This window comes from Convolutriloba macropyga, chromosome 6 (assembly GCF_964194025.1).
Source record: "Convolutriloba macropyga chromosome 6, txConMacr16.3, whole genome shotgun sequence".
Classification (NCBI taxonomy): Eukaryota; Metazoa; Xenacoelomorpha; order Acoela; family Convolutidae; genus Convolutriloba; species Convolutriloba macropyga.
The window spans coordinates 75,411,065-75,437,385 of record NC_134473.1 but is presented as its reverse complement, the minus strand read 5'-3'; the positions used below and the strand labels follow the sequence as shown (position 1 = coordinate 75,437,385).

Sequence of the window (26,321 nt, the reverse complement as noted above, 5' to 3'; positions counted from 1 at the left end):
CCTACTTGAAATAGATACATGATCAAAAATGTTGTGCGGAACTTCTTTTTAATAAAAATGGAGATAGGTCTCGAAATAATCGCACGGAAGTCTGGACATACGCATTTGTTAACGCACAAAGAACGCGCAAAAATTTGTATGCCACAGCTGTCTTTGAACGCACAATAGTCTTTACATGAACGCACTAAATTTTATATCTGGAGGTCATGAAATATGGTTTGGAACGCTAGAAAGTCTGTTCTGGATAATTTTGAACTAACAGGAGTCTGAACATAGGGTCTTTTGAACGCAGGAAGAACGCGCAATGTTTTTGAACACACGAAAATTTGGACATTGATACTTTCCGTCTGGAACGGTCTGGACATATGGACTTTCGGTTTGTGACCTCAGCCTGGGTACGGCCAAAAGTACAACGCGAAATACTACGTTAATTCATTCTCATTTAATGATATCTGTGTAGAATTAAAACTAAAAGGCAAGCAAAAAATTTGGTGTAAAATTTTATACAAGCATGCGCTCATTTTTTTGCCTAATTCTGAAATTTGAAAACATTGCATAGTAGTGGCAGATGTGTCAACTAGACTCTGATGACGACCAAAAAAAACCCGTATAATGATTGAGTCTTCGGTATCAAAATTAGAAATTTTTCCACGATTAGATTGTCTAAAGAAAATAAAGGAACTTCGTTTTTTTTCGGTTTTGCCTAATATATAGGATTTGAAACGTAGAAAATAAATTGAGCGTTGTCTGCTTCCAAAAATTAAACATATTAAGAGCCTTGAACAAAATAAGTTATTTGTTTTTGCGGACCCATTTGGACATGGAATATTCTTACTAAAACTAAAACAATCGTTGAAATGCGCAATGGTACTTTGTGTAAAATAGTATCATCTCTGTATGCAATAGAACACATATATAGCTTTTGAGTTAAACAGCTGTAATGAAGACCTATATTAACTCTTCCATGATATGAACATCAATGCCAGCATACTAGCCAAATATTTTTCCATTTTTTAAACTTTTTCAGTCATCACGTTTATATCATACACTCATATCGAAGGCAATTTGAATTTGCAGATTATATACTAATGAGCAAATTTTCTAATTATTGATTCAAGGATAACTATCCATTTTAACAAACCCTTTATGAAGAACAACAAATTCTGGTTATTTTTAAAACAATTTCTATGCGTTTCATTGTATGACCAACTACCCGGTTAAATCATGTATTGCATTATGATCTAAGGACTGCGAGGTCTATTTACTCTCTGAGATTGAACGCTGTCTTTGTTACTGATAAATAAGTTTACATCTCTACCAGTCAATCAAATTTAAGCCTTTTCTTCAATTTCATTATGAAATTGTTTATGTACAACCGCATTTCTTCATATATCATATTGTTAAAATTTGCATTATTACACATTGGGAAATGCGAGAAGTGGAATTTGATTTTTGAGGCCAAAGGAAAAAATTTCTTCGACAACTTTACTTTTGTAACGAACAATGACCCAACTCATGGGTACGTGAACTACGTGAACAAATCAACAGCTGTTGAGGAGGGATACATTGAGACTCTACTGAATGATGATGTGTACATCGGATGTGATCACACAAACATAGGCAACTGTTACTCCAGTTTTTATTTAAGACATTTTTTTTTCAAAATGGGAGAATTATATGTATATGCGAAGCCTGCTTTTTTTCTGTTTCAATTTTTGTACACGCATTGTAGAAAAAAGCAACATCATTTTGCGCCCCGCAAAGGCTATTTTTGATTTCCATAAGAAGTTTTAAAAAAAATTCTTAGCATGTTAAAAAGAGGAGTTGTTTAAAAAGTTGAAAGAAAAACAGGAAAAGTATCGGAGGGTTAAGGGGAAGGAGAAAAAAATTATATTAATGAGGTTATTTGTGAAATAAGTGTTAGTAAAATAAATAAATTAGTTGAATTGGTGTTAAATTGGTTTGTAAAAAAAATAGTTTGAAAACAAATGAAAGTGAAATTTTCATCTTAATAAAATTTTTCAAAAGATTTAAAAAACTGAATAATAAATTTCTCGCTTTTCACGGGTTCTTTATTTGCCTCTTTTTACCATTTTAGGTCATTACTTTTTTTTCAATAGGTTTACGATCCAAACAAAACATAAAAAGTTAATGAAACATGCTCGACAAAATTTAAATCGAGACGCTAAAATTTTATAAACCGCTAAAATTATATTTAAATAAATTCGAGCTTTGAGTCTTTGAGCTCATAGATTAATTTTTAGATTTATAGGCTTCCTTGTAGAAAACTTCTCAGGTTTCAATTTAGTGTCCCAAATAAAAAGTCGCCACTCCCGATATAAAAGAAAATTATATTTCTAAAGCAACAAAACCAATAGCTTTGAAATTTCAGCCGTTTATTTTTTTGCTCAAATTTTCTGCCTAAATTGAGGCTTCTACATCTTCATTCGATTAAGAAATTACAAAAACAAATTATAGATTTCAAAAAATATACGATTGAAAACAATTTTTACAAAAAATGAGCTAGAGCAATTCCCAGCCTGCGTGCAAAATTGGAGAGTTTTTTAAAACTATTAATGCTCAGGTAACTGCACCGCAATTGAATATAAAAGCAACGCAGCAATTTCAAGTCACAACTCCACATCGAAATGTTTTGAAGCAGCTCAAAAGAAAAAGGATCTCAAAAAATGGGAATTGAAAATGAAGCAGCGCTTTTTAATCCTGACGCAGCCATGATTTAGTGATGGGGACCAGAATTGTAGACCTTCAATTACTATGAAACTCTGTAATGTGATTGTATATGTATATTGCTGTTCTCTTGATTTTGTGTTCCCTCAGCTGACAATCTTTTTTTGTTTTTATTACTTTCTCACACTGCAAATTAAACAATAGCATTTTTTCATCGTGTGTTATAAATTTTAACTGTTCTTATGTACGCGTCCTTAGTTACCTTCATTGCCAGTGAGAGTTTATAGCGTAACCCATAAAGTTGAAATAAGCGAACGTTTCAAAAGCCCCAGGTTAGAGTTCAAAGGTCAATGTTCAATTTTAAAACATGTAGAAAAAATTGATGAATAGAAGTTTAATGGAAAAAACGTTGACATTCAAATGACCAATTTGATGCTCACTTGCCTGTTCATGACGTTTTCGAACGTTCGCTTATTTCAACTTTATGGGACAGACTATCGTTGAATTGAGTGTCAGATTTATTAAATCATTAATTAATAGCATTAATCTCTATGTACTAATGTGTACAGCACCAATATACAGTCACCATAAATATTACGAGGACCACGGAGCGCAGGTTAAAGTCGGATCTTCAATCTCAATTTCAATGCTAAATTTCTAATAGAAAAAGTGATCAGAACTTTGGACATTATTAACTCTGAATCATAGATCGTCTGTTGACAGTTACCCTCCTTTTAAGCCATTTTTTTTAACTAACTCAATAAAAAAGCATGAATTCCAAGCTGTTTTTACTACCAACTGAAGATGATGATGAAAATTAACAAACAAATGCATAATTAAGTGTACAAAAACTAGACCGGACAAGAAGAAAGCTTGGATCTATTCTGTTTCGCCCCCCCCCCCCCCTAGTGTTTTTTATGACCCCCCAATCACAAATTATATGTTTGTTACATAGCACGTTACTATGCAAGAAAATAGCACGTGCGCCTGGGGGTCATAAAAAACTTATGCACACTAAGCTGGGGGGCAAAGCAGAATAGATCCGAAAGCTTATCATTTGTTCTGAGGAATCAAATTAGACAGAGCACAAACTATTGATAAAAATCTTACTAATTTTACCACACCATGTTTGTTACCTAGTTAAGGATACAATTTTTGAAAATTTGGCGCATCAAACATGTTTGTCTCATGAGTGTATGGAACATATTTTTTCCGATCCCTCTTGAGGGGGGAGGAACCATATACTCAACTGTTTTTTTTTGTTCAGACAATTTTCACCGATCGATATATTCATTGTAGAGAGTCGTGAGTGGTATGAGTGGTATACGTTTTATGAGTTTCGTTTTCTAAAGCGAGTTATCGTGGTTTAATTTTTTGTGAATATTAGACCGATTTGCGTTAATTTTAACTACATTATCCGGAATTTTTGCCTAAAATTTTGTAAATTTAGCAAAAAATATGCAAAAATAATTAAAAATAGTACTGTTGATTATATTTTTAAAGACAAAACAGTAAATTTGATTATTTTGATTTAATTTTTTTGCTAAAATGTTGGCTAAATATTTCAAAATTTGGCCTTTCTCATCAAAAATTGTCCGAAATAAGCTTCTTTAGTCCACTTTGACTAAATTTGTTGGAAATACACACCCAAAAACAACTAACACACTCTATGTAAACAACAAAGAAGGCTAGTCCTATTTCCACTTCCATTGAGAGTAGTCTGGAATCAAAATTTTGCCGTTTTTGCTAACCTCACTCTATGATTATCAAAAGCAGAGCACTTTTTTTTATCTTTTAACTAACACAATTATTTGGATCTATAACATTGGAGACAATTGAGTGATCTCAATGGACGAGCAGCAATAACGAAGCTTATTTTGGTCCAGTCTTGGACTGTTACAATCCAAAAATAAATCAGATTGTAGCCAATCTGTCCTTTTTTTAAAAAAAAGTAGAATTTTTCATGTTAATAAGAGAACAGAACAATTCAAATCAAAGCTCACTGCTGATGGATCCAAATGGCGTCATAAGCACTTCCAAATTAACATATTTAGTTTCTTTACTTGAAAGTTTACGGTCGTTTTGACTTTTAAAAATGTTTGTTTTAAAACAAACAATAGCTTTTTGAACTTATTGAACACTAATTTTTCTCTTATTTTGGTCAACTTGTAGCTTAGTGTCAGCAAAGAAAGACTAATTCTTCCTCCTGTGCTTTCTGCCTAATTAAATGTTATTTGTTTTGTGGATTTACGCCTTAAGTTATGGGCTTCTGGCTTTGATACTACTAGATTTTACACTTTTTTCTTTTTTAGGCATTGGCACTTTTTTCATGTCTTTATCTCGCTTTGTCACATCATCACATTATTGAATGGTCACAATTTATATTATTGGCGTTAAAAATAGGACACAATTGAACACATAAAGAACTTTAAATCACAGAATATGGTTTTAACGGCTTCGACACGCCTTTCTCGAAGAAATTAATTGAGTTTTTCACAATTGTTTTTAACTGTCGTCTTTACTTTGTCTTCTTTTCAGTCCTGAGAATTTTTGTTAATTTTTGAAGATCTCATCGGAATTTTTGGGTGGATTAATTTAGTCAATTTTTGATTTGAGTAGATAGCTGATGGCGTTCATGACTTTTGAAATCAATTGTTTTAAAAAAAAAGTTTTTTTTTTTAATTTTTCTTCTTTTGTCTATTTGCTACCTAGTCTTGTTTACTACGGGTTACATATGACATTGAGATCGTCAATGCAAGTCAACGGAGTACAAAATCGAATGTTTTTGAAATATTTGTTTTGAATTTACTGACTTCGATATGGGTTTTTCGGAAAAAAAAGTAAATTAATTTTCGGTTTTTGTCTATATTTGACGCTTTTTTTGTAGACGTAAGACATATTCAAAAAAATTACGGATCTCAAGCGTTTTCTTTGGACAAATAAACCAACCTATTTAATGACTTTATTTTGTAGCTAATGGCTTTTATGACTTTGAAAATAATTGTTTTCGAAGAAAATACCAAAGTACTACTAATTTTTGCGCTTTCTCTCTCTTCTGTCTACCTATTACCTATTCTCTTTAAAGAGAGCTCTCATACCGCAATGTTGGTGTTTTAGAAGGTTCTAGAAGATATGAACAAATTTTGAGGGGCAAAATATGCCTTTACGGCTTCGACAGTGTGTTCTCTCAAGTTTTAAATGAATTTTTGTGGCGTGTGTGTTCATAAACATATTGGATGTTTTCAATTGCTATCCAATGGTTTTCTTTACTTCGAAACTAATTGTTTATAAAAATTTAAGCCAATTATTTTAATTTCATTTTTATTCCTTTTTGTCTAATTGTTATCATTTCTAGTGAAGTACAAGTTGTTCTTTTGTTTAGTTTCAGTTTTATCTGATGCCATTTTGACCTTGCTTATCATTTTTTTTAAATGGACATGAGTTTTTGGACGTAAATAATGTTTGTTGTTATTGTTGTTTGATTTTGTTGTTCGCCTTGAGTTGCTTTGATAATGGTTGATCTCTACAATCTAATGCGGCGTTTTTTACTCCACTGAGTTTTTTGCGTTGGAGGCGATCGTTCTGTTCATACAATTTTTTTTGAAAAATAGTTGAGTTTTTGGGGGTTTTCTATCTGTTCCTCATTTGGTAGACATTTATGCTAAAAAGGCTGATGAGCGGGGTCGGAACTTTTTTGTGCAAACGCACATTACCGATCCTCCTTGTTTTGTTGAAGAAACAAATTTGGTTCTGACCGATGTGATGTGTTTTGAGAGATTGGTGAATAAACTGAGCAATAAATGACCTACCGTGAAATTGTCGAAATGCGGGAAAACAGTAGGAATCTACAACCGTCATGTTGCTTTTATCTCAAAATTCTATACCTCAATAAAAAAATTGCCAGCCTGCCTTTAGTGTTGAAGGTTTTCCTGAAATTTCCTGAAAAAAAGTGAAAACATTTTAAGTTTTGCGAATTTTGGGCGCCGAACTGTGTGAACTAGCTGCTAGTGGGACTATGCATGTATTACGTTCAATGTTTTAGACTACCAATAGGCGAAATGAAAATCGATAGTGAAACAACTAATCAGAGTAATGGATATTTTTTGCCGTGACGCTAAAATGGAATTATTCATTAAATATTGAGCTGGGTATGTTATTAACTTAATCCCCCTTGTCATAAATTAACTAAGTTATTTTCTTGAAAATCATTATCAGGAAAAATGTTTTCGTATCAGTAAATAAGCTCTCAATTGATAAAAATGAGTGACGAGGAACAGTTCCATTACTAAAGCAACTGGAAGAGGCCGGGATTCGATCCGTATCCATTCGGTTGACAAGTACCTGTATGGTCTGTTCTTGCTCTACTTATCACACATGCCTTCTGGTTGCGGTACCTGGCCCGCCTTCTGGCTCTGTGGCAGCAATTGGCCGTATGAGGGAGAAATTGACATTATTGAAGGTAATTAGAAAATTTGGCCCTCTGACAGAGGTTTAAATGTTTATTATTTTTAATCATCCATAGTCGCACCAATCTAAGTTTTGCTGAATGTAATAAGAATTAAAAAGGCCGGTTCGCTGAAGATTTGCTGAATGTAATAAGGTTTATTGAAAGAAAAATTAGAAAAACTATTTTGAGGGTTTCAGCCTGGTTTGAAGTGCATATATAGACATTCGTTTGGGACGATATACAATGTGTGAAAAATAAGACAGCTGCAGAAGTTATACGCAAATTACAAGTAATGGTTACGTGACTCTGCTTGAAGTCACTGAGAACTTCTGACGTTTTTCGAGAACCGCAAAGCAGTTAGAGATATTAAGTCGGAATTTCGAAGTGACTTCTGCAGAGTCACTTAACCATGCTTACAACACGAAACGCGCACGTTTAAAATGACGAAAGTCAACGCAATTTAACTTCTGGCTAAGTAGCAACTTCTGGCATTTTAACTTCTGGCACTGCAGACTTTGGGCATTTTAAAATGCGCACGTGAGTGTTTTAAGAATTATTGCTTTAACATGGCCGAGGTCCTGCAAATCGCAGTTGATTATTTTGACTTGAATTGGGATGCAGAAGCAGAACAATTCATTTATAATACTTATTTAAACAATACATTGGCCTTTACAATGTACATGACAATTGGGATGCAGAGAAATGATGAATATGACGGACTTGTCTTTTAAATGAAGCTACGTTAAGTTTCACCAACGTCATTGAAAAAAATTTGGAATTAATCGAGAACCACGTAGCGCTTCCAGATATAATCGGGAATTTCCGAGACTTAATTGGAGTCAGGCAACCTTTCGTGCAACACGCACTTCGCAAGTTTTAAAATTCCAGTGGTTTTAAGATCTGGCGCTCTTTATAGAAAAATCGGGTCTTTCCCATTATAGACCCCCCCCACAGCTTAGTGGTCAGATAACCTATACCCCCATCGTGGTAATTATACCATAATGGGGCGCTATAATTTCATGGGGGGCTATAATGGGAAAGACCCGGAATATCTATAATGTAAGATTTTGGGAATGTAGATATCTGGTATTTCAAAAATTAACACATGTGTGGTTCAAGTGCTGATAACATACGTGAGCCAGGTTTAGTCTCTGAGTTGAGATGCTTTAGTTTTCAGATATAAACATAAAATTGTGTCCCTGGTATGTTTTCAGGCGTCAACAACAACAACTACGATTCCACCACTCTACATACAAGCGCAGGATGCGACTTCCAAAATGTCTCTCGCAACTTTACTGGGACAGTCAAAAACTCGCAGAATTGCGATGCATTCGAGCTCGGAAACTCAGGTTGTTTCCTTTCCAAACCGGGTTGAATTCTTCCGCCCAAAATGATGTAAGAGTGGGGCTGCAATGGGAGGATTTTTTTTAGGAAAAAGCAGCTCAAAATTCTCCCATTGCAGCCCATTGCAGCCCAGTCTTACACTGCAATTTTAGTCAGGGGGTAATTTCTCAAAAGTCCTCCCATTGCAGCCCATTGCAGCCCACTCTTATATGGCAATTTTAGTCAGGGAGGGTTATTCTTCAAAAGTCCTCCCATTGCAGCCCATTGCAGCCCACTCTTACATGGCAATTTTATTCAGGGGGTAATTCTTCAAAAGTCCACCCATTGCAGCCCATTGCAGCCCACTCTTACATGGCAATTTTAGTCAGGGAGGGCAATTCCTCAAAAGTCCTGCCATTGCAGCCCATTGCAGCCCCCTCTTACATGGCAATTTTAGTCAGGGGGTAATTCCTCAAAAGTCCTCCCATTGGAGTCCATTGCAGCCCACTCTTACATGGCAGTTTTAGTCAGGGGGGGTAATTCTTCAAAAGTCCTCCCATTGCAGCCCATTGCAGCCCCCTCTTACATGGCAATTTTAGTCAGGGGGTAATTCCTCAAAAGTCCTCCCATTGGAGTCCATTGCAGCCCACTCTTACATGGCAATTTTAGTCAGAGGGGGTAATTCTTCAAAAGTCCTCCCATTGCAGCCCATTGCAGCCCCCTCTTACATGGCAATTTTATTCAGGGGGGTAATTATTCAAAAGTCCTCCGATTGCAGCCCATTTCAGCCCACTCTTACATTGCAATTTTAGTCAGGGGGTAATTATTCAAAAGTCCTCCCATTGCAGCCCACTCTTACATCGCAATTTTAGTCAGGGAGGGTAATTTCTCAAAAGTCCTTCCATTGCAGCCCATTGCAGCCCACTCTTACATGGCAATTTTAGTCAGGGAGGGTAATTCCTCAAGAGTCCTCCCATTGGAGTCCATTGCAGCCCACTCTTACATGGCAATTTTAGTCAGAGGGGGTAATTCTTCAAAAGTCCTCCCATTGCAGCCCATTGCAGCCCCCTCTTACATGGCAATTTTATTCAGGGGGGGTAATTATTCAAAAGTCCTCCCATTGCAGCCCAATGCAGCCCACTCTTACATTGCAATTTTAGTCAGGGAGGGTAATTTTTCAAAAGTCCTCCCATTGCAGCCCATTGCATCCCACTCTTACATGGCAATTTTAGTCGGGGGGGGGGGGGGTAATTCTTCAAAAGTCCTCCCATTGCAGCCCATTGCAGCCCCCTCTTACATGGCAATTTTTGTCAGGGGGGGTAATTATTCAAATGTCCTCCCATTGCAGCTCATTGCAGCCGGCTCTTACATAGCAATTTTAGTCAGGGGGGTAATTCCTCAAAAGTCCTTCCATTGCAGCCCATTGCAGCCGGCTCTTACATGGCAATTTTAGACAGGGGTAATTCCTCAAAAGTCCTCCCATTGGAGTCCATTGCAGCCCACTATTACATGGCAATTTTAGTCAGGGGGGGGTAATTATCCAAAAGTCTTCCCATTGCAGCCCAGTCTTACTTTGCAATTTTAGTCAGGGAGGGTATTTTCTCAAAAGTTCTCCCATTGCAGCCCATTGCAGCCCACTCTTACATGGCAATTTTAGTCAGGGAGGGTTATTCTTCAAAAGTCCTCCCATTGGAGTCCATTGCAGCCCACTCTTACATGGCAATTTTAGTCAGGGGAGGTAATTCCTCAAAAGTCCTGCCATTGCAGCCCATTGCAGTCCGGTCTTACATGGCAGTTTTAGTCAGGGGGGGGGGTAATTCTTCAAAAGTCCTCCCATTGCAGCCCATTGCAGCCCCCTCTTACATGGCAATTTTAGTCAGGGGGTAATTCCTCAAAAGTCCTCCCATTGGAGTCCATTGCAGCCCACTCTTACATGGCAATTTTAGTCAGGGGGGGGGGTAATTCTTCAAAAGTCCTCCCATTGCAGCCCCCTCTTACATTGCAATTTTAGTCAGGGGGTAATTATTCAAAAGTCCTCCCATTGCAGCTCATTGCAGCCCACTCTTACATTGCAATTTTAGTCAGGGAGGGTAATTTCTCAAAAGTCCTCCCATTGCAGCCCATTGCAGCCCACTCTTACATGGCAATTTTAGTCAGGGAGGGTAATTCCTCAAAAGTCCTCCCATTGGAGTCCATTGCAGCCCACTCTTACATGGCAATTTTAGTCAGAGGGGGTAATTCTTCAAAAGTCCTCCCATTGCAGCCCATTGCAGCCCCCTCTTACATGGCATTTTCATTCAGGGGGGTAATTATTCAAAAGTCCTCCGATTGCAGCCCATTGCAGCCCACTCTTACATTGCAATTTTAGTCAGGGGGGTAAATATTCAAAAGTCCTCCCATTGCAGCCCATTGCAGCCGGCTCTTACATGGCAATTTTAGACAGGGGTAATTCCTCAAAGGTCCTCCCATTGGAGTCCATTGCAGCCCTCTCTTACATGGCAATTTTAGTCGGGGGGGGGGGGGGGTAATTATCCAAAAGTCTTCCCATTGCAGCCCATTGCAGCCCAGTCTTACATGGCAATTTTAGTCAGGGAGGGTTATTCTTCAAAAGTCCTCCCATTGGAGTCCATTGCAGCCCACTCTTACATGGCAATTTTAGCCAGGGAGGGTATGTTCTCAAAAGTTCTCCCATTGCACCCCATTGCAGCCCACTCTTACATGGCAATTTTAGTCAGGGAGAGTTATTCTTCAAAAGTCCTCCCATTGGAGTCCATTGCAGCCCACTCTTACATGGCAATTTTAGCCAGGGGGGGGGGGGGTAATTATCCAAAAGTCTTCCCATTGCAGCCCAGTCTTACTTTGCAATTTTAGTTAGGGAGGGTATTTTCTCAAAAGTTCTCCCATTGCAGCCCATTGCAGCCCACTCTTACATGGCAATTTTATTCAGGGTGGGTAATTCTTCAAAAGTCCTCCCATTGGAGTCCATTGCATCCCACTCTTACATGGCAATTTTAGTCGGGGGGGGGGGGTAATTCTTCAAAAGTCCTCCCATTGCAGCCCATTGCAGCCCCCTCTTACATGGCAATTTTTGTCAGGGGGGGTAATTATTCAAATGTCCTCCCATTGCAGCTCATTGCAGCCGGCTCTTACATAGCAATTTTAGTCAGGGGGGCAATTCCTCAAAAGTCCTCCCATTGGAGTCCATTGCAGCCCACTCTTACATGGCAATTTTATTCAGGGGGTAATTATTCAAAAGTCCTCCCATTGCAGCCCATTGCAGCCCACTCTTACATTGCAATTTTAGTCAGGGAGGGTATTTTCTCAAAAGTTCTCCCATTGCAGCCCATTGCAGCCCACTCTTACATGGCAATTTTAGTCAGGGAGGGTTATTCTTCAAAAGTCCTCCATTGGAGTCCATTGCAGCCCACTCTTACATGGCAATTTTAGTCAGGGGGGGGGGGGTAATTCTTCAAAAGTCCTCCCATTGCAGCCCATTGCAGCCCCCTCTTACATTGCAATTTTAGTCAGGGGGGGGGGGGTAATTATTCAAATGTCCTCCCATTGCAGCTCATTGCAGCCGGCTCTTACATAGCAATTTTAGTCAGGGGGGTAATTCCTCAAAAGTCCTCCCATTGGAGTCCATTGCAGCCCACTCTTACATGGCAATTTTATTCAGGGGGTAATTATTCAAAAGTCCTCCCATTGCAGCCCATTGCAGCCCACTCTTACATTGCAATTTTAGTCAGGGAGGGTATTTTCTCAAAAGTTCTCCCATTGCAGCCCATTGCAGCCCACTCTTACATGGCAATTTTAGTCAGGGAGGGTTATTCTTCAAAAGTCCTCCCATTGGAGTCCATTGCAGCCCACTCTTACATGGCAATTTTAGTCAGGGGGGGGGGTAATTCTTCAAAAGTCCTCCCATTGCAGCCCCCTGTTTCATGGCAATTTTAGTCAGGGGTAATTCTTCAAAAGTCCTCCCATTTGAGTCCATTGCAGCCCACTCTTACATGGCAATTTTAGTCAGGGGGGTAATTCTTCAAAAGTCCTCCCATTGCAGCCCATTGCAGCCCCCTCTTACAAGGCAATTTTAGTCAGGGAAGGGGGTAATTATTCAAAAGTCCTCCCATTGGAGTCCATTGCAGCCCACTCTTACATGGCAATTTTAGTCAGGGGGGTAATTATCCAAAAGTCTTCCCATTGCAGCTCATTGCAGCCCAGTCTTACTTTGCAATTTTAGTCAGGGAGGGTATTTTCTCAAAAGTTCTCCCATTTCAGCCCATTGCAGCCCACTCTTACATGGCAATTTTAGTCAGGGAGGGTTATTCTTCAAAAGTCCTCCCATTGGAGTCCATTGCAGCCCACTCTTACATGGCAATTTTAGTCAGGGGGGGGGGGGTAATTCTTCAAAAGTCCTCCCATTGCAGCCCATTGCAGCCCCCTCTTACATTGCAATTTTAGTCAGGGGGTAATTATTCATAAGTCCTCCCATTGCAGCCCATTGCAGCCCACTCTTACATTGCAATTTTAGTCAGGGAGGGTAACTTCTCAAAAGTCCTCCCATTGCAGCCCATTGCAGCCCACTCTTACATGGCAATTTTAGTCAGGGAGGGTAATTCCTCAAAAGTCCTCCCATTGGAGTCCATTGCAGCCCACTCTTACATGGCAATTTTAGTCAGAGGGGGTAATTCTTCAAAAGTCCTCCCCTTGCAGCCCCCTCTTACATGGCAATTTTATTCAGGGGGGTAATTATTCAAAAGTCCTCCCATTGCAGCCCATTGCAGCCCACTCTTACATTGCAATTTTAGTCAGGGAGGGTAATTTCTCAAAAGTCCTCCCATTGCAGCCCATTGCAGCCCCCTCTTACATGGCAATTTTAGCCAGGGTGGTAAATATTCAAAAGTCCTCCCATTGCAGCCCATTGCAGCCGGCTCTTACATGGCAATTTTAGACAGGGGTAATTCCTCAAAAGTCCTGCCATTGGAGTCCATTGCAGCCCACTCTTACATGGCAATTTTAGCCAGGGGGGGTAATTATACAAAAGTCTTCCCATTGCAGCCCAGTCTTACTTTGCAATTTTAGTTAGGGAGGGTATTTTCTCAGAAGTTCTCCCATTGCAGCCAATTGCAGCCCACTCTTACATGGCAATTTTATTCAGGGTGGGTAATTCTTCAAAAGTCCTCCCATTGGAGTCCATTGCATCCCACTCTTACATGGCAATTTTAGTCAGGGGGGGGGGGTAATTCTTCAGAAGTCCTCCCATTGCAGCCCATTGCAGCCCCCTCTTACATGGCAATTTTTGTCAGGGGGGTAATTATTCAAATGTCCTCCCATTGCAGCTCATTGCAGCCGGCTCTTACATAGCAATTTTAGTCAGGGGGGTAATTCCTCAAAAGTCCTCCCATTGGAGTCCATTGCAGCCCACTCTTACATGGCAATTTTATTCAGGGGGTAATTATTCAAAAGTCCTCCCATTGCAGCCCATTGCAGCCCACTCTTACATTGCAATTTTAGTCAGGGAGGGTATTTTCTCAAAAGTTCTCCCATTGCAGCCCATTGCAGCCCACTCTTACATGGCAATTTTAGTCAGGGAGGGTTATTCTTCAAAAGTCCTCCCATTGGAGTCCATTGCAGCCCACTCTTACATGGCAATTTTAGTCAGGGGGGGGGGGGGGGTAATTCTTCAAAAGTCCTCCCATTGCAGCCCATTGCAGCCCCCTCTTACATTGCAATTTTAAACAGGGGGTAATTATTCAAAAGTCCTCCCATTGCAGCCCATTGTAGCCCACTCTTACATTGCAATTTTAGTCAGGGAGGGTAATTCCTCAAAAGTCCTCCCATTGGAGTCCATTGCAGCCCACTCTTACATGGCAATTTTAGTCAGAGGGGGTAATTCTTCAAAAGTCCTCCCCTTGCAGCCCCCTCTTACATGGCAATTTTATTCAGGGGGGTAATTATTCAAAAGTCCTCCCATTGCAGCCCCTTGCAGCCCACTCTTACATTGCAATTTTAGTCAGGGAGGGTAATTCTTCAAAAGTCCTCCCATTGCAGCCCATTGCAGCCCCCTCTTACAAGGCAATTTTAGTCAGGGAAGGGGGTAATTATTCAAAAGTCCTCCCATTGGAGTCCATTGCAGCCCACTCTTACATGGCAATTTTAGTCCGGGGGGGGGGTAATTATCCAAAAGTCTTCCCATTGCAGCTCATTGCAGCCCAGTCTTACTTTGCAATTTTAGTCAGGGAGGGTATTTTCTCAAAAGTTCTCCCATTGCAGCCCATTGCAGCCCCCTCTTACATGGCAATTTTAGCCAGGGTGGTAAATATTCAAAAGTCCTCCCATTGCAGCCCATTGCAGCCGGCTCTTACATGGCAATTTTAGCCAGGGGGGGGTAATTATCCAAAAGTCTTCCCATTGCAGCCCATTGCAGCCCAGTCTTACTTTGCAATTTTAGTCGGGGAGGTTATTTTCTCAAAAGTTCTCCCATTGCAGCCCATTGCAGCCCACTCTTACATGGCAATTTTATTCAGGGTGGGTAATTCTTCAAAAGTCCTCCCATTGGAGTCCATTGCATCCCACTCTTACATGGCAATTTTAGTCAGGGGGGGTAATTCTTCAAAAGTCCTCCCATTGCAGCCCATTGCAGCCCCCTCTTACATGGCAATTTTTGTCGGGGGGGGTAATTATTCAAATGTCCTCCCATTGCAGCTCATTGCAGCCGGCTCTTACATAGCAATTTTAGTCAGGGGGGTAATTCCTCAAAAGTCCTCCCATTGGAGTCCATTGCAGCCCACTCTTACGTGGCAATTTTATTCAGGGGGTAATTATTCAAAAGTCCTCCCATTGCAGCCCATTGCAGCCCACTCTTACATTGCAATTTTAGTCAGGAAGGGTAATTCTTCAAAAGTCCTCCCATTGCAGCCCATTGCAGCCCCCTCTTACATTGCAATTTTAAACAGGGGGTAATTATTCAAAAAAGTCCTCCCATTGCAGCCCATTGTAGCCCACTCTTACATTGCAATTTTAGTCAGGGAGGGTAATTCCTCAAAAGTCCTCCCATTGGAGTCCATTGCAGCCCACTCTTACATGGCAATTTTAGTCAGAGGGGGTAATTCTTCAAAAGTCCTCCCCTTGCAGCCCCCTCTTACATGGCAATTTTATTCAGGGGGGTAATTATTCAAAAGTCCTCCCATTGCAGCCCCTTGCAGCCCACTCTTACATTGCAATTTTAGTCAGGGAGGGTAATTCTTCAAAAGTCCTCCCATTGCAGCCCATTGCAGCCCCCTCTTACAAGGCAATTTTAGTCAGGGAAGGGGGTAATTATTCAAAAGTCCTCCCATTGGAGTCCATTGCAGCCCACTCTTACATGGCAATTTTAGTCCGGGGGGGGGGGGGTAATTATCCAAAAGTCTTCCCATTGCAGCTCATTGCAGCCCAGTCTTACTTTGCAATTTTAGTCAGGGAGGGTATTTTCTCAAAAGTTCTCCCATTGCAGCCCATTGCAGCCCCCTCTTACATGGCAATTTTAGCCAGGGTGGTAAATATTCAAAAGTCCTCCCATTGCAGCCCATTGCAGCCGGCTCTTACATGGCAATTTTAGCCAGGGGGGGGGGTAATTATCCAAAAGTCTTCCCATTGCAGCCCATTGCAGCCCAGTCTTACTTTGCAATTTTAGTCAGGGAGGTTATTTTCTCAAAAGTTCTCCCATTGCAGCCCATTGCAGCCCACTCTTACATGGCAATTTTATTCAGGGTGGGTAATTCTTCAAAAGTCCTCCCATTGGAGTCCATTGCATCCCACTCTTACATGGCAATTTTAGTCAGGGGGGGGGGGGGGGTAATTCTTCAAAAGTCCTCCCATTGCAGCCCATTGCAGCCCCCTCTTACATGGCAATTTTTGTCGGGGGGGGGGTAATTATTCAAATGTCCTCCCATTGCAGCTCATTGCAGCCGGCTCTTACATAGCAATTTTAGTCAGGGGGGTAATTACTCAAAAGTCCTCCCATTGGAGTCCATTGCAGCCCACTCTTACGTGGCAATTTTATTCAGGGGGTAATTATTCAAAAGTCCTCCCATTGCAGCCCATTGCAGCCCACTCTTACATTGCAATTTTAGTCAGGAAGGGTAATTTCTCAAAAGTCCTCCCATTGCAGCCCATTGCAGCCCCCTCTTACATGGCAATTTTAGTCAGGGGGGTAAATATTCAAAAGTCCTCCCATTGCAGCCCATTGCAGCCGGCTCTTACATGGCAATTTTAGACAGGGGTAAGTCCTCAAAAGTCCTCGCATTGGAGTCCATTGCAGCCCACTCTTACATGGCAATTTTAGTCAGGGGGGGTAATTATCCAAAAGTCTTCCCATTGCAGCCCAGTCTTACATTGCAATTTTAGTCAGGGAGGGTATTTTCTCAAAAGTTCTCCCATTGCAGCCCATTGCAGCCCACTCTTACATGGCAATTTTAGTCAAGGAGGGTAATTCTTCAAAAATCATCCCATTGGAGTCCATTGCAGCCCACTCTAACATGGCAATTTTAGTCAGGGGGGGGGGTAATTCTTCAAAAGTCCTCCCATTGCAGCCCCCTCTTACATGGTAATTTTTGTCAGGGGGGGTAATTATTCAAATGTCCTCCCATTGCAGCTCATTGCAGCCGGCTCTTACATAGCAATTTTAGTCAGGGGGTAATTCCTCAAAAGTCCTCTCATTGGAGTCCATTGCAGCCCACTCTTACATGGCAATTTTAGTCAGAGGGGGGGGATTAATTCTTCGAATGTCCTCCGATTGCAGCCCAGTGCAGCCCCCTCTTACATGGCAATTTTAGTCAGGGGGGTAATTATTCAAAAGTCCTCCCATTGCAGCCCACTTCAGCCGGCTCTTACATGGCAATTTTAGTCAGGGGTAATTCTTCAAAAGTGCTCCCATTTGAGTCCATTGCAGCCCACTCTTACATGGCAATTTTAGTCAGGGGGGTAATTCTTCAAAAGTCCTCCCATTGCAGCCCATTGCAGCCCCCTCTTACAGGGCAATTTTAGTCAGGGGAGGGGGTAATAATTCAAAATTCCTCCCATTGCAGCCCATTGCAGCCCAGTCTTACATTGCAATTTTAGTCAGGGAGGGTATTTTCTCAAAAGTTCTCCCATTGCAGCCCACTCTTACATGGCAATTTTAGTCAGGGAGGGTAATTCCTCAAAAGTCCTCCCATTGGAGTCCATTGCAGCCCACTCTTACATGGCAATTTTAGTCAGGGGGGGGGGGGTAATTCTTCTAAGACCACCCATTGCAGCCCATTGCAGCCCCCTCTTACATGGAAATTTTAGTCAGGGGGTAATTATTCAAATGTCCTCCCATTGCAGCCCATTGCAGCCGGCTCTTACATGGCAATTTTAGTCAGGGGGGTAATTCCTCAAAAGTCTTCCCATTGGAGTCCATTGCAGCCCACTCTTACATGGCAATTTTAGTCAGAGGGGGGGGGGTAATTCTTCAAAAGTCCTCCCATTGCAGCCCCCTCTTTCATGGCAATTTTAGTCAGGGGTAATTCTTCAAAAGTCCTCCAATTGCAACCCATTGCAGCCCCCTCTTACAAGGAAATTTTAGTCAGGGAAGGGGGTAATTATTCAAAAGTCCTCCCATTGCAGCCCATTGCAGCCCAGTCTTACATGGCAATTTTAGTAAGGGGGGGTAATTCTTCAAAAGTCCTCCCATTGCAACCCATTGCTGCCCCCTCTTACAAGGAAATTTTTTTCAGGGAAGGGGGTAATTATTCAAAAGTCCTCCCATTGCAGCCCATTGCAGCCCAGTCTTACATTGCAATTTTAGTCATGGAGGGTAATTCCTCAAAAGTCCTCCCATTGGAGTCCATTGCAGCCCACTCTTACATGGCAATTTTAGTCAGGGGGGGGGTAATTCTTCAAAATCCTCCCATTGCAGCCCAATGCAGCCCCCTCTTACATGGCAATTTTAGTCAGGGTGGGGTTAATTATTCAAATGTCCTCTCATTGCAGCCCCTTGCAGCCGGCTCTTACATGGCAATTTTAGTCAGGGGGTAATTCCTCAAAAGTCCTCCCATTGGAGTCCATTGCAGCCCACTCTTACATGGCAATTTTAGTCAGAGGGGGGGGAATCCTTCAAAAGTCCTCCCATTGCAGCCAATTGCAGCCCCCTCTTACATGGCAATTTTAGTCAGGGGGTGATTCCTCAAAAGTCCTCCCATTGGAGTCCATTGCAGCCCACTCTTACATGGCAATTTTAGTCAGAGGGGGGGGGGGGAATCCTTCAAAAGTCCTCCCATTGCAGCCCCCTCTTTCATGGCAATTTTAGTCAGGGGTAATTCTTCAAAAGTCCTCCAATTGCAACCCATTGCAGCCCCCTCTTACAAGGAAATTTTAGTCAGGGAAGGGGGTAATTATTCAAAAGTCCTCCCATTGCAGCCCCTTGCAGCCCAGTCTTACATGGCAATTTTAGTAAGGGGGGGGGTAATTCTTCAAAAGTCCTCCCATTGCAACCCATTGCAGCCCCCTCTTACAAGGAAATTTTATTCAGGGAAGGGGGTAATTATTCAAAAGTCCTCCCATTGCAGCCCATTGCAGCCCAGTCTTACATTGCAATTTTAGTCATGGAGGGTAATTCCTCAAAAGTCCTCCCATTGGAGTCCATTGCAGCCCACTCTTACATGGCAATTTTAGTCAGGGGGGGGGGGGGTAATTCTTCAAAATCCTCCCATTGCAGCCCAATGCAGCCCCCTCTTACATGGCAATTTTAGTCAGGGTGGGGTTAATTATTCAAATGTCCTCTCATTGCAGCCCCTTGCAGCCGGCTCTTACATGGCAATTTTAGTCAGGGGGTAATTCCTCAAAAGTCCTCCCATTGGAGTCCATTGCAGCCCACTCTTACATGGCAATTTTAGTCAGAGGGGGGGGGGAATCCTTCAAAAGTCCTCCCATTGCAGCCAATTGCAGCCCAGTCTTACATTGCAATTTTAGTCAGGGAGGGTATTTTCCCAAAAGTTCTCCCATTGCAGCCCATTGCAGCCCACTCTTACATGGCAATTTTAGTCAGGGAGGGTAATTCCTCAAAAGTCCTCCCATTGGAGTCCATTGCAGTCCACTCTTACATGGCAATTTTAGTCAGGGGGGGGGGGTAAGTCTTCGAAGTCCACCCATTGCAGCCCATTGCAGCCCCCTCTTACATGGAAATTTTAGTCAGGGGGGTAATTATTCAAATGTCCTCCCATTGCAGCCCATTGCAGGCGGCTCTTACATGGCAATTTTAGTCAGGGGGGTAATTCCTCAAAAGTCCTCCCATTGGAGTCCATTGCAGCCCAGTCTTACATTGCAATTTTAGTCATGGAGGGTAATTCCTCAAAAGTCCTCCCATTGGAGTCCTTTGCAGCCCACTCTTACATGGCAATTTTAGTCAGGGGGGGTAATTCTTCAAAATCTTCCCATTGCAGCCCAATGCAGCCCCCTCTTACATGGCAAGTTTAGTCAGGGTGGGGGTAATTATTCAAATGTCCTCTCATTGCAGCCCCTTGCAGCCGGCTCTTACATGGCAATTTTAGTCAGGGGGGTAATTCCTCAAAAGTCCTCCCATTGGAGTCCATTGCAGCCCACTCTTACATGGCAATTTTAGTCAGAGGGGGGGATTCTTCAAAAGTCCTCCCATTGCAGCCAATTGCAGCCCCCTCTTACATGGCAATTTTAGTCAGGGGGTAATTCCTCAAAAGTCCTCCCATTGGAGTCCATTGCAGCCCACTCTTACATGGCAGTTTTAGTCAGAGGGGGAGGGGGGGGGGGGGGGTAATTCTTCAAAAGTCCTCCCATTGCAGCCCATTGCAGCCCCCTGTTACATAGCAATTTTAGTCAGGGGTAACTCTTCAAAAGTACTCCCATTTGAGTCCATTGCAGCCCACTCTTACATGGCAATTTTAGTCAGGGGGGTAATTCTTCAAAAGTCCTCCCATTGCAGCCCATTGCAGCCCAGTTTTACATTGCAATTTTAGTCAGGGAGGGTATTTTCCCAAAAGTTCTCCCATTGCAGCCCATTGCAGCCCACTCTTACATGGCAATTTTAGTCAGGGAGGGTAATTCCTCAAAAGTCCTCCCATTGGAGTCCATTGCAGTCCACCCTTACATGGCAATTTTAGTCAGGGGGGGGGGGTAATTCTTCGAAGTCCACCCATTGCAGCCCATTGCAGCCCCCTCTTACATGGAAATTTTAGTCAGGGGGGTAATTATTCAAATGTCCTCCCATTGCAGCCCATTGCAGCCGGCTCTTACATGGCAATTTTAGTCAGGGGGGTAATTCTTCACAAGTCCTCCCATTGGAGTCCATTGCAGCCCACTCTTACATGGCAATTTAAGTCAGGGGTAATTCTTCAAAAGTCTTCCCATTTGAGTCCATTGCAGCCCACTCTTACATGGCAATTTTAGTCAGGGGGGGGGGGTAATTCTTCAAAAGTTTCCATTGCAGCCCATTGCAGCCCCCTCTTACAAGGCAATTTTAGTCAGGGGTAATTCTTCAAAAGTCCTCCCATTTGAGTCCATTGCAGCCCACTCTTACATGGCAATTTTAGTCAGGGAGGTAATTCCTCAAAAGTCCTCCCATTGGAGTCCATTGCAGTCCACCCTTACATGGCAATTTTAGTCAGGGGGGGGGGGGTAATTCTTCGAAGTCCACCCATTGCAGCCCATTGCAGCCCCCTCTTACATGGAAATTTTAGTCAGGGGGGTAATTATTCAAATGTCCTCTCATTGCAGCCCATTGCAGCCGGCTCTTACATGGCAATTTTAGTCAGGGGGGTAATTCTTCACAAGTCCTCCCATTGGAGTCCATTGCAGCCCACTCTTACATGGCAATTTAAGTCAGGGGTAATTCTTCAAAAGTCCTCCCATTTGAGTCCATTGCAGCCCACTCTTACATGGCAATTTTAGTCAGGGGGGGGGGGGAATTCTTCAAAAGTCCTCCCATTGCAGCCCCCTCTTTCATGGCAATTTTAGTCAGGGGTAATTCTTCAAAAGTCCTCCCATTTGAGTCCATTGCAGCCCACTCTTACATGGCAATTTTAGTCAGGGGGGTAATTCTTCAAAAGTCCTCCCATTGCAGCCCATTGCAGCCCCCTCTTACAAGGCAATTTTAGTGAGGGAAGGGGTTAATTATTCAAAAGTCCTCCCATTGCAGCCCATTGCAGCCCAGTCTTACATGGCAATTTTAGTCAGGGGGGGGGGGTAATTATTCAAATGTCCTCTCATTGCAGCCCATTGCAGCCGGCTCTTACATGGCAATTTTAGTCAGGGGGGGTAATTATTCAAATGTCCTCTCATTGCAGCCCCTTGCAGCCGGCTCTTACATGGCAATTTTAGTCAGAGGGGGCGGGGTAATTCTTCAAAACTCCTCCCATTGCAGCCCCCTCTTTCATGGCAATTTTAGTCAGGGGTAATTCTTCAAAAGTCCTCCCATTTGAGTCCATTGCAGCCCACTCTTACATGGCAATTTTAGTCATGGAGGGTAATTCCTCAAAAGTCCTCCCATTGGGGTCCATTGCAGCCCACTCTTACATGGCAATTTTAGTCAGGGGGGGGGGGGGTAATTCTTCAAAGTCCTCCCATTGCAGCCCATTGCAGCCCCCTCTTACATGGCAATTTTAGTCAGGGGTAATTCTTCAAAAGTCCTCCCATTTGAGTCCATTGCAGCCCACTCTTACATGGCAATTTTAGTCAGGGGGGGTAATTCTTCAAAAGTCCTCCCATTGCAGCCCATTGCAGCCCCCTCTTACAAGGCAATTTTAGTCAGGGAAGGGGGTAATTATTCAAAAGTCCTCCCATTGCCGCCCATTGCAGCCCAGTCTTACATGGCGATTTTAGTCAGGGGGGGGGGGGTAATTATTCAAATGTCCTCTCATTGCAGCCCATTGCAGCCCAGTCTTACATGGCAATTTTAGTCAGGGGGGGGGGGTAATTATTCAAATGTCCTCTCATTGCAGCCCATTGCAGCCGGCTCTTACATGGCAATTTAAGTCAGAGGGGGGGTAATTCTTCAAAAATCCTCCCATTGCAGCCCCCTCTTTCATGGCAATTTTAGTCAGAGGGGGCGGGGTAATTCTTCAAAACTCCTCCCATTGCAGCCCCCTCTTTCATGGCAATTTTAGTCAGGGGTAATTCTTCAAAAGTCCTCCCATTTGAGTCCATTGCAGCCCACTCTTACATGGCAATTTTAGTCATGGAGGGTAATTCCTCAAAAGTCCTCCCATTGGGGTCCATTGCAGCCCACTCTTACATGGCAATTTTAGTCAGGGGGGGGGGGGTAATTCTTCAAAGTCCTCCCATTGCAGCCCATTGCAGCCCCCTCTTACATGGCAATTTTAGTCAGGGGTAATTCTTCAAAAGTCCTCCCATTTGAGTCCATTGCAGCCCACTCTTACATGGCAATTTTAGTCAGGGGGGGTAATTCTTCAAAAGTCCTCCCATTGCAGCCCATTGCAGCCCCCTCTTACAAGGCAATTTTAGTCAGGGAAGGGGGTAATTATTCAAAAGTCCTCCCATTGCCGCCCATTGCAGCCCAGTCTTACATGGCGATTTTAGTCAGGGGGGGGGGGGTAATTATTCAAATGTCCTCTCATTGCAGCCCATTGCAGCCCAGTCTTACATGGCAATTTTAGTCAGGGGGGGGGGGTAATTATTCAAATGTCCTCTCATTGCAGCCCATTGCAGCCGGCTCTTACATGGCAATTTAAGTCAGAGGGGGGGTAATTCTTCAAAAATCCTCCCATTGCAGCCCCCTCTTTCATGGCAATTTTAGTCAGGGGTAATTCTTCAAAAGTCCTCCCATTTGAGTCCATTGCAGCCCACTCTTACATGGCAATTTTAGTCATGGAGGGTAATTCCTCAAAAGTCCTCCCATTGGGGTCCGTTGCAGCCCACTCTTACATGGCAATTTTAGTCAGGGGGGGTAATTCTTCAAAGTCCTCCCATTGCAGCCCATTGCAGCCCCCTCTTACATGGCAATTTTAGTCAGGGGGCGGGGGGTAATTATTCAAATGTCCTCTCATTGCAGCCCCTTGCAGCCTGCTCTTACATGGCAATTTTAGTCAGGGGGGTAATTCCTCAAAAGTCCTCCCATTGGAGTCCATTGCAGCCCACTCTTACATGGCAATTTTAGTCAGAGGGGGGGGGGGGTAATTCTTCAAAATTCTTCATTGCAGCCCATTGCAGCCCCCTCTTATATGGCAATTTTAGTCAGGGGGTAATTATTCAAAAGTCCTCCCATTGCAGCCCATTTCAGCCCACTCTTACATGGCAATTTTAGTCAGGGGGTAATTCCTCAAAAGCCCTCCCATTGCAGCCCATTGCAGCCGGCTCTTACATGGCAATTTTAGTCAGGGGGTAATTCTTCAAAAGTCCTCCCATTGCAGCCCAACTCTTACTTCATTTTACCCCCCTCTGAACAAATTACCCCCCATAGACAAATTACCCCCCCCCCCACTCTTACAACAAAATGGGAGGAATTTTGGGAGGACATTCTACCCGGGAATAAAGAGAAATAACGCTTCATTGCTAAATATCCCTCAATGAACTTGCTAACATTCTGGTGAACGGAGTTTGAATTGTGAACAGTGGCTACAGAACTCGTTAAACTCAATTGCAGTTTTAATTTTTTAATACATTGGTTCTGTAGTGTCGTCGTTGACTTTACTTTCTAAGAGTTTACAGGGGCTCCGTAACTTTTCAACAATTTCCACCCCCCCCCCCCGCTCGGTACCTAGTAAAGAACTGTCTCCCCAATTAAATTATACTCAATACTATATTAACTGATAATCAAGATTTGCCCACAAGCTTGCGGTTCAGATAAGTTACCGATTGGTCAATAAATTGATCACTTGAATTCTATCCAAGAATTGCCTCGGGGGCTGTAAACAATGGTATATTTTCGTACGTAAATCCCACGATTGCAACATGGTAGCACAATTGTGTTAAGATCTGGAAAGGAGTTCTATCTTCATTTGAAATTTTTGCTCTGAATCAGGCACCGATATTCGCTATCTGATCTTCGTTATAAGGCGAGAACAAAATTAATGTATTCGCAATGGCTTTTCGCGCATATCAATTCTAACAGCGTTCATCAAAACTAATTGACCTTTCAGTGATTTGAAATGGCTATATGCTTGTTTATATTTACCCGTTGCAAAGTAACTATTCCAGGCTGTGGAATCGAGAGCGGAAACCCCGGATCATACGGGTCAATATTCAATTCCGAAGGAGGAGGATTGTACGCTTTAGAATGGACTATAGACGGAATCAAGGCTTGGTTCTGGAACGAAGGTTCTATACCCAGTGATGCTCTCAATGGAAGCAACCCAGACCCAACTAGCTGGGGAATTCCTTATGCCAATTTTCCCTTTGGTGACTATTGTCCAGCCAGCATGTTCAAAGGTCAGCAGGTCATTTTTGATTTGACCTTTTGTGGTGATTGGGCTGGTCCTGCGTTTGCTAAGGACTGCCCTGGAAAAGGAGGGTGCAAGAGTTATGTCCAAAACAACCCAGAGGCTTTTGAAGAAGCATACTGGCAAATTCATTGGCTAAAGATTTTTGCCCAAGAATAAATAACAATTAGGAAGCGGAAACTTGGTTTGTTTTCAACTGGAGTACTTATGCTGAGCTGTTATCTATCTTGTAATCATTTCAGCAATGATGTCAATTATATTTGTTAATAATTTGCAAACTTCCTTAAGGAACAAAATGCAATATAATTTGTTATGGCTGAAAATTATGACTCTTAACGTTTTATTGGGTAGGAATTATGACAAAATTTATTGTATTTTTCAGATATACTAATTGATCAATGAATCTGTACGTTGTTTGAAAATGTATTGAATGTTTTTGACTTTTGTTCTTGACTTGAGAAAATTGATATCTAATCCTTACGTGCAGCGAAGAAGGTTCACTCATCTAATTTTACGATGGTCGAGGTAGTTAAAATGAAATAACACTGAATTTTTTTTAAAAAATCAATTGTTTGTACGAACTGAAAAGGGTCGAAATGAAAAGCTGGAATGAAATTTTAGCTGTTACCTATGGTTAGTTTCAATTTGTTTTCTTCACCATATTGTCCAAGAAATTATTCGTATTCAAACGTTGCAATCTTATTGTATTCTTTACAGAATGAGTTTAAAATGTATTCTTTGTTTCACGTGAATCAAATTTGATAACAAGGAGGCTCGTTAATGTGCGTTCGCACATGATGTTCCGACCCGAGCTCGTCTACATTTTTGACTTAATTGACAACCAAATGAAGAGATAATCAAAAATATATGCTTGATTTTAAAAAAATCTTTACACACACAAACTGCTAATTGAATTACATAATGCCATGCCTCATTAAAGCGCTCACGGGACCTGCCATTAAAAAGACCACGAAAAAAAAACAAACAACCAAATCAGCAAAAACAAAAATTTTACGGCAAAAACACAATATCTAAATTTAAAAGCACCTTGTAACAACGTCAAAATGCAATCAGATGAAACCTTAGCTACACAAATTTTCTCTTTCTTAACTACACAGCCGATGGGATTTTTCCTTAATGGGACTAGGTAACAAGTCGACAAAAAGAACTGAGGTAAAATTCAAAAATCAATCAACATTTTTAAAAATGTTTCATAACCTCATACGTCTCAAAAACCTTTAGCCGTTAATGAAATAATTCTTTATAAAGTTACAAAAAACTTATCGTGAAACCGATAGGACCTGTATTTTTTTTTATAAAAAGCCATAGAAACAAATAAAAGTTGTAGAAAAACTAAAAAAAAAACAAATTGCGAAAACACAAATTATTGAAGCCATTAAAATCATTCGTTTTATCTGAATATTGTTTATCTCATTTCA

At 41.9% G+C, this 26,321-nt stretch overlaps 1 protein-coding gene across 1 annotated transcript; it reads left to right on the top strand.

Annotated features, from left to right (window-relative positions):
* The first annotated feature begins 936 nt into the window (after positions 1-936).
* On the top strand, positions 937-25,328 carry LOC142341220 (uncharacterized). Its single transcript, XM_075392140.1, has 4 exons — positions 937-1,620; positions 6,980-7,147; positions 8,350-8,484; positions 24,641-25,328. Exons 1-4 carry the CDS (start codon positions 1,356-1,358, stop codon positions 25,039-25,041), a joined length of 969 nt encoding a protein of 322 aa, XP_075248255.1. The 5' UTR covers positions 937-1,355; the 3' UTR covers positions 25,042-25,328.
* Positions 25,329-26,321: the final 993 nt, after the last annotated feature.

Coding starts and splice junctions, on each gene's coding strand:
- LOC142341220 (XM_075392140.1), top strand. CDS start 1,356: ATGAAATTGTTTATGTACAACCGCATTTCTTCATATATCATATTGTTA. Junction 7,148..8,349: donor AGAAATTGACATTATTGAAG/GTAATTAGAAAA, acceptor GTATGTTTTCAG/GCGTCAACAACAACAACTAC. Junction 8,485..24,640: donor ATTCGAGCTCGGAAACTCAG/GTTGTTTCCTTT, acceptor TAACTATTCCAG/GCTGTGGAATCGAGAGCGGA.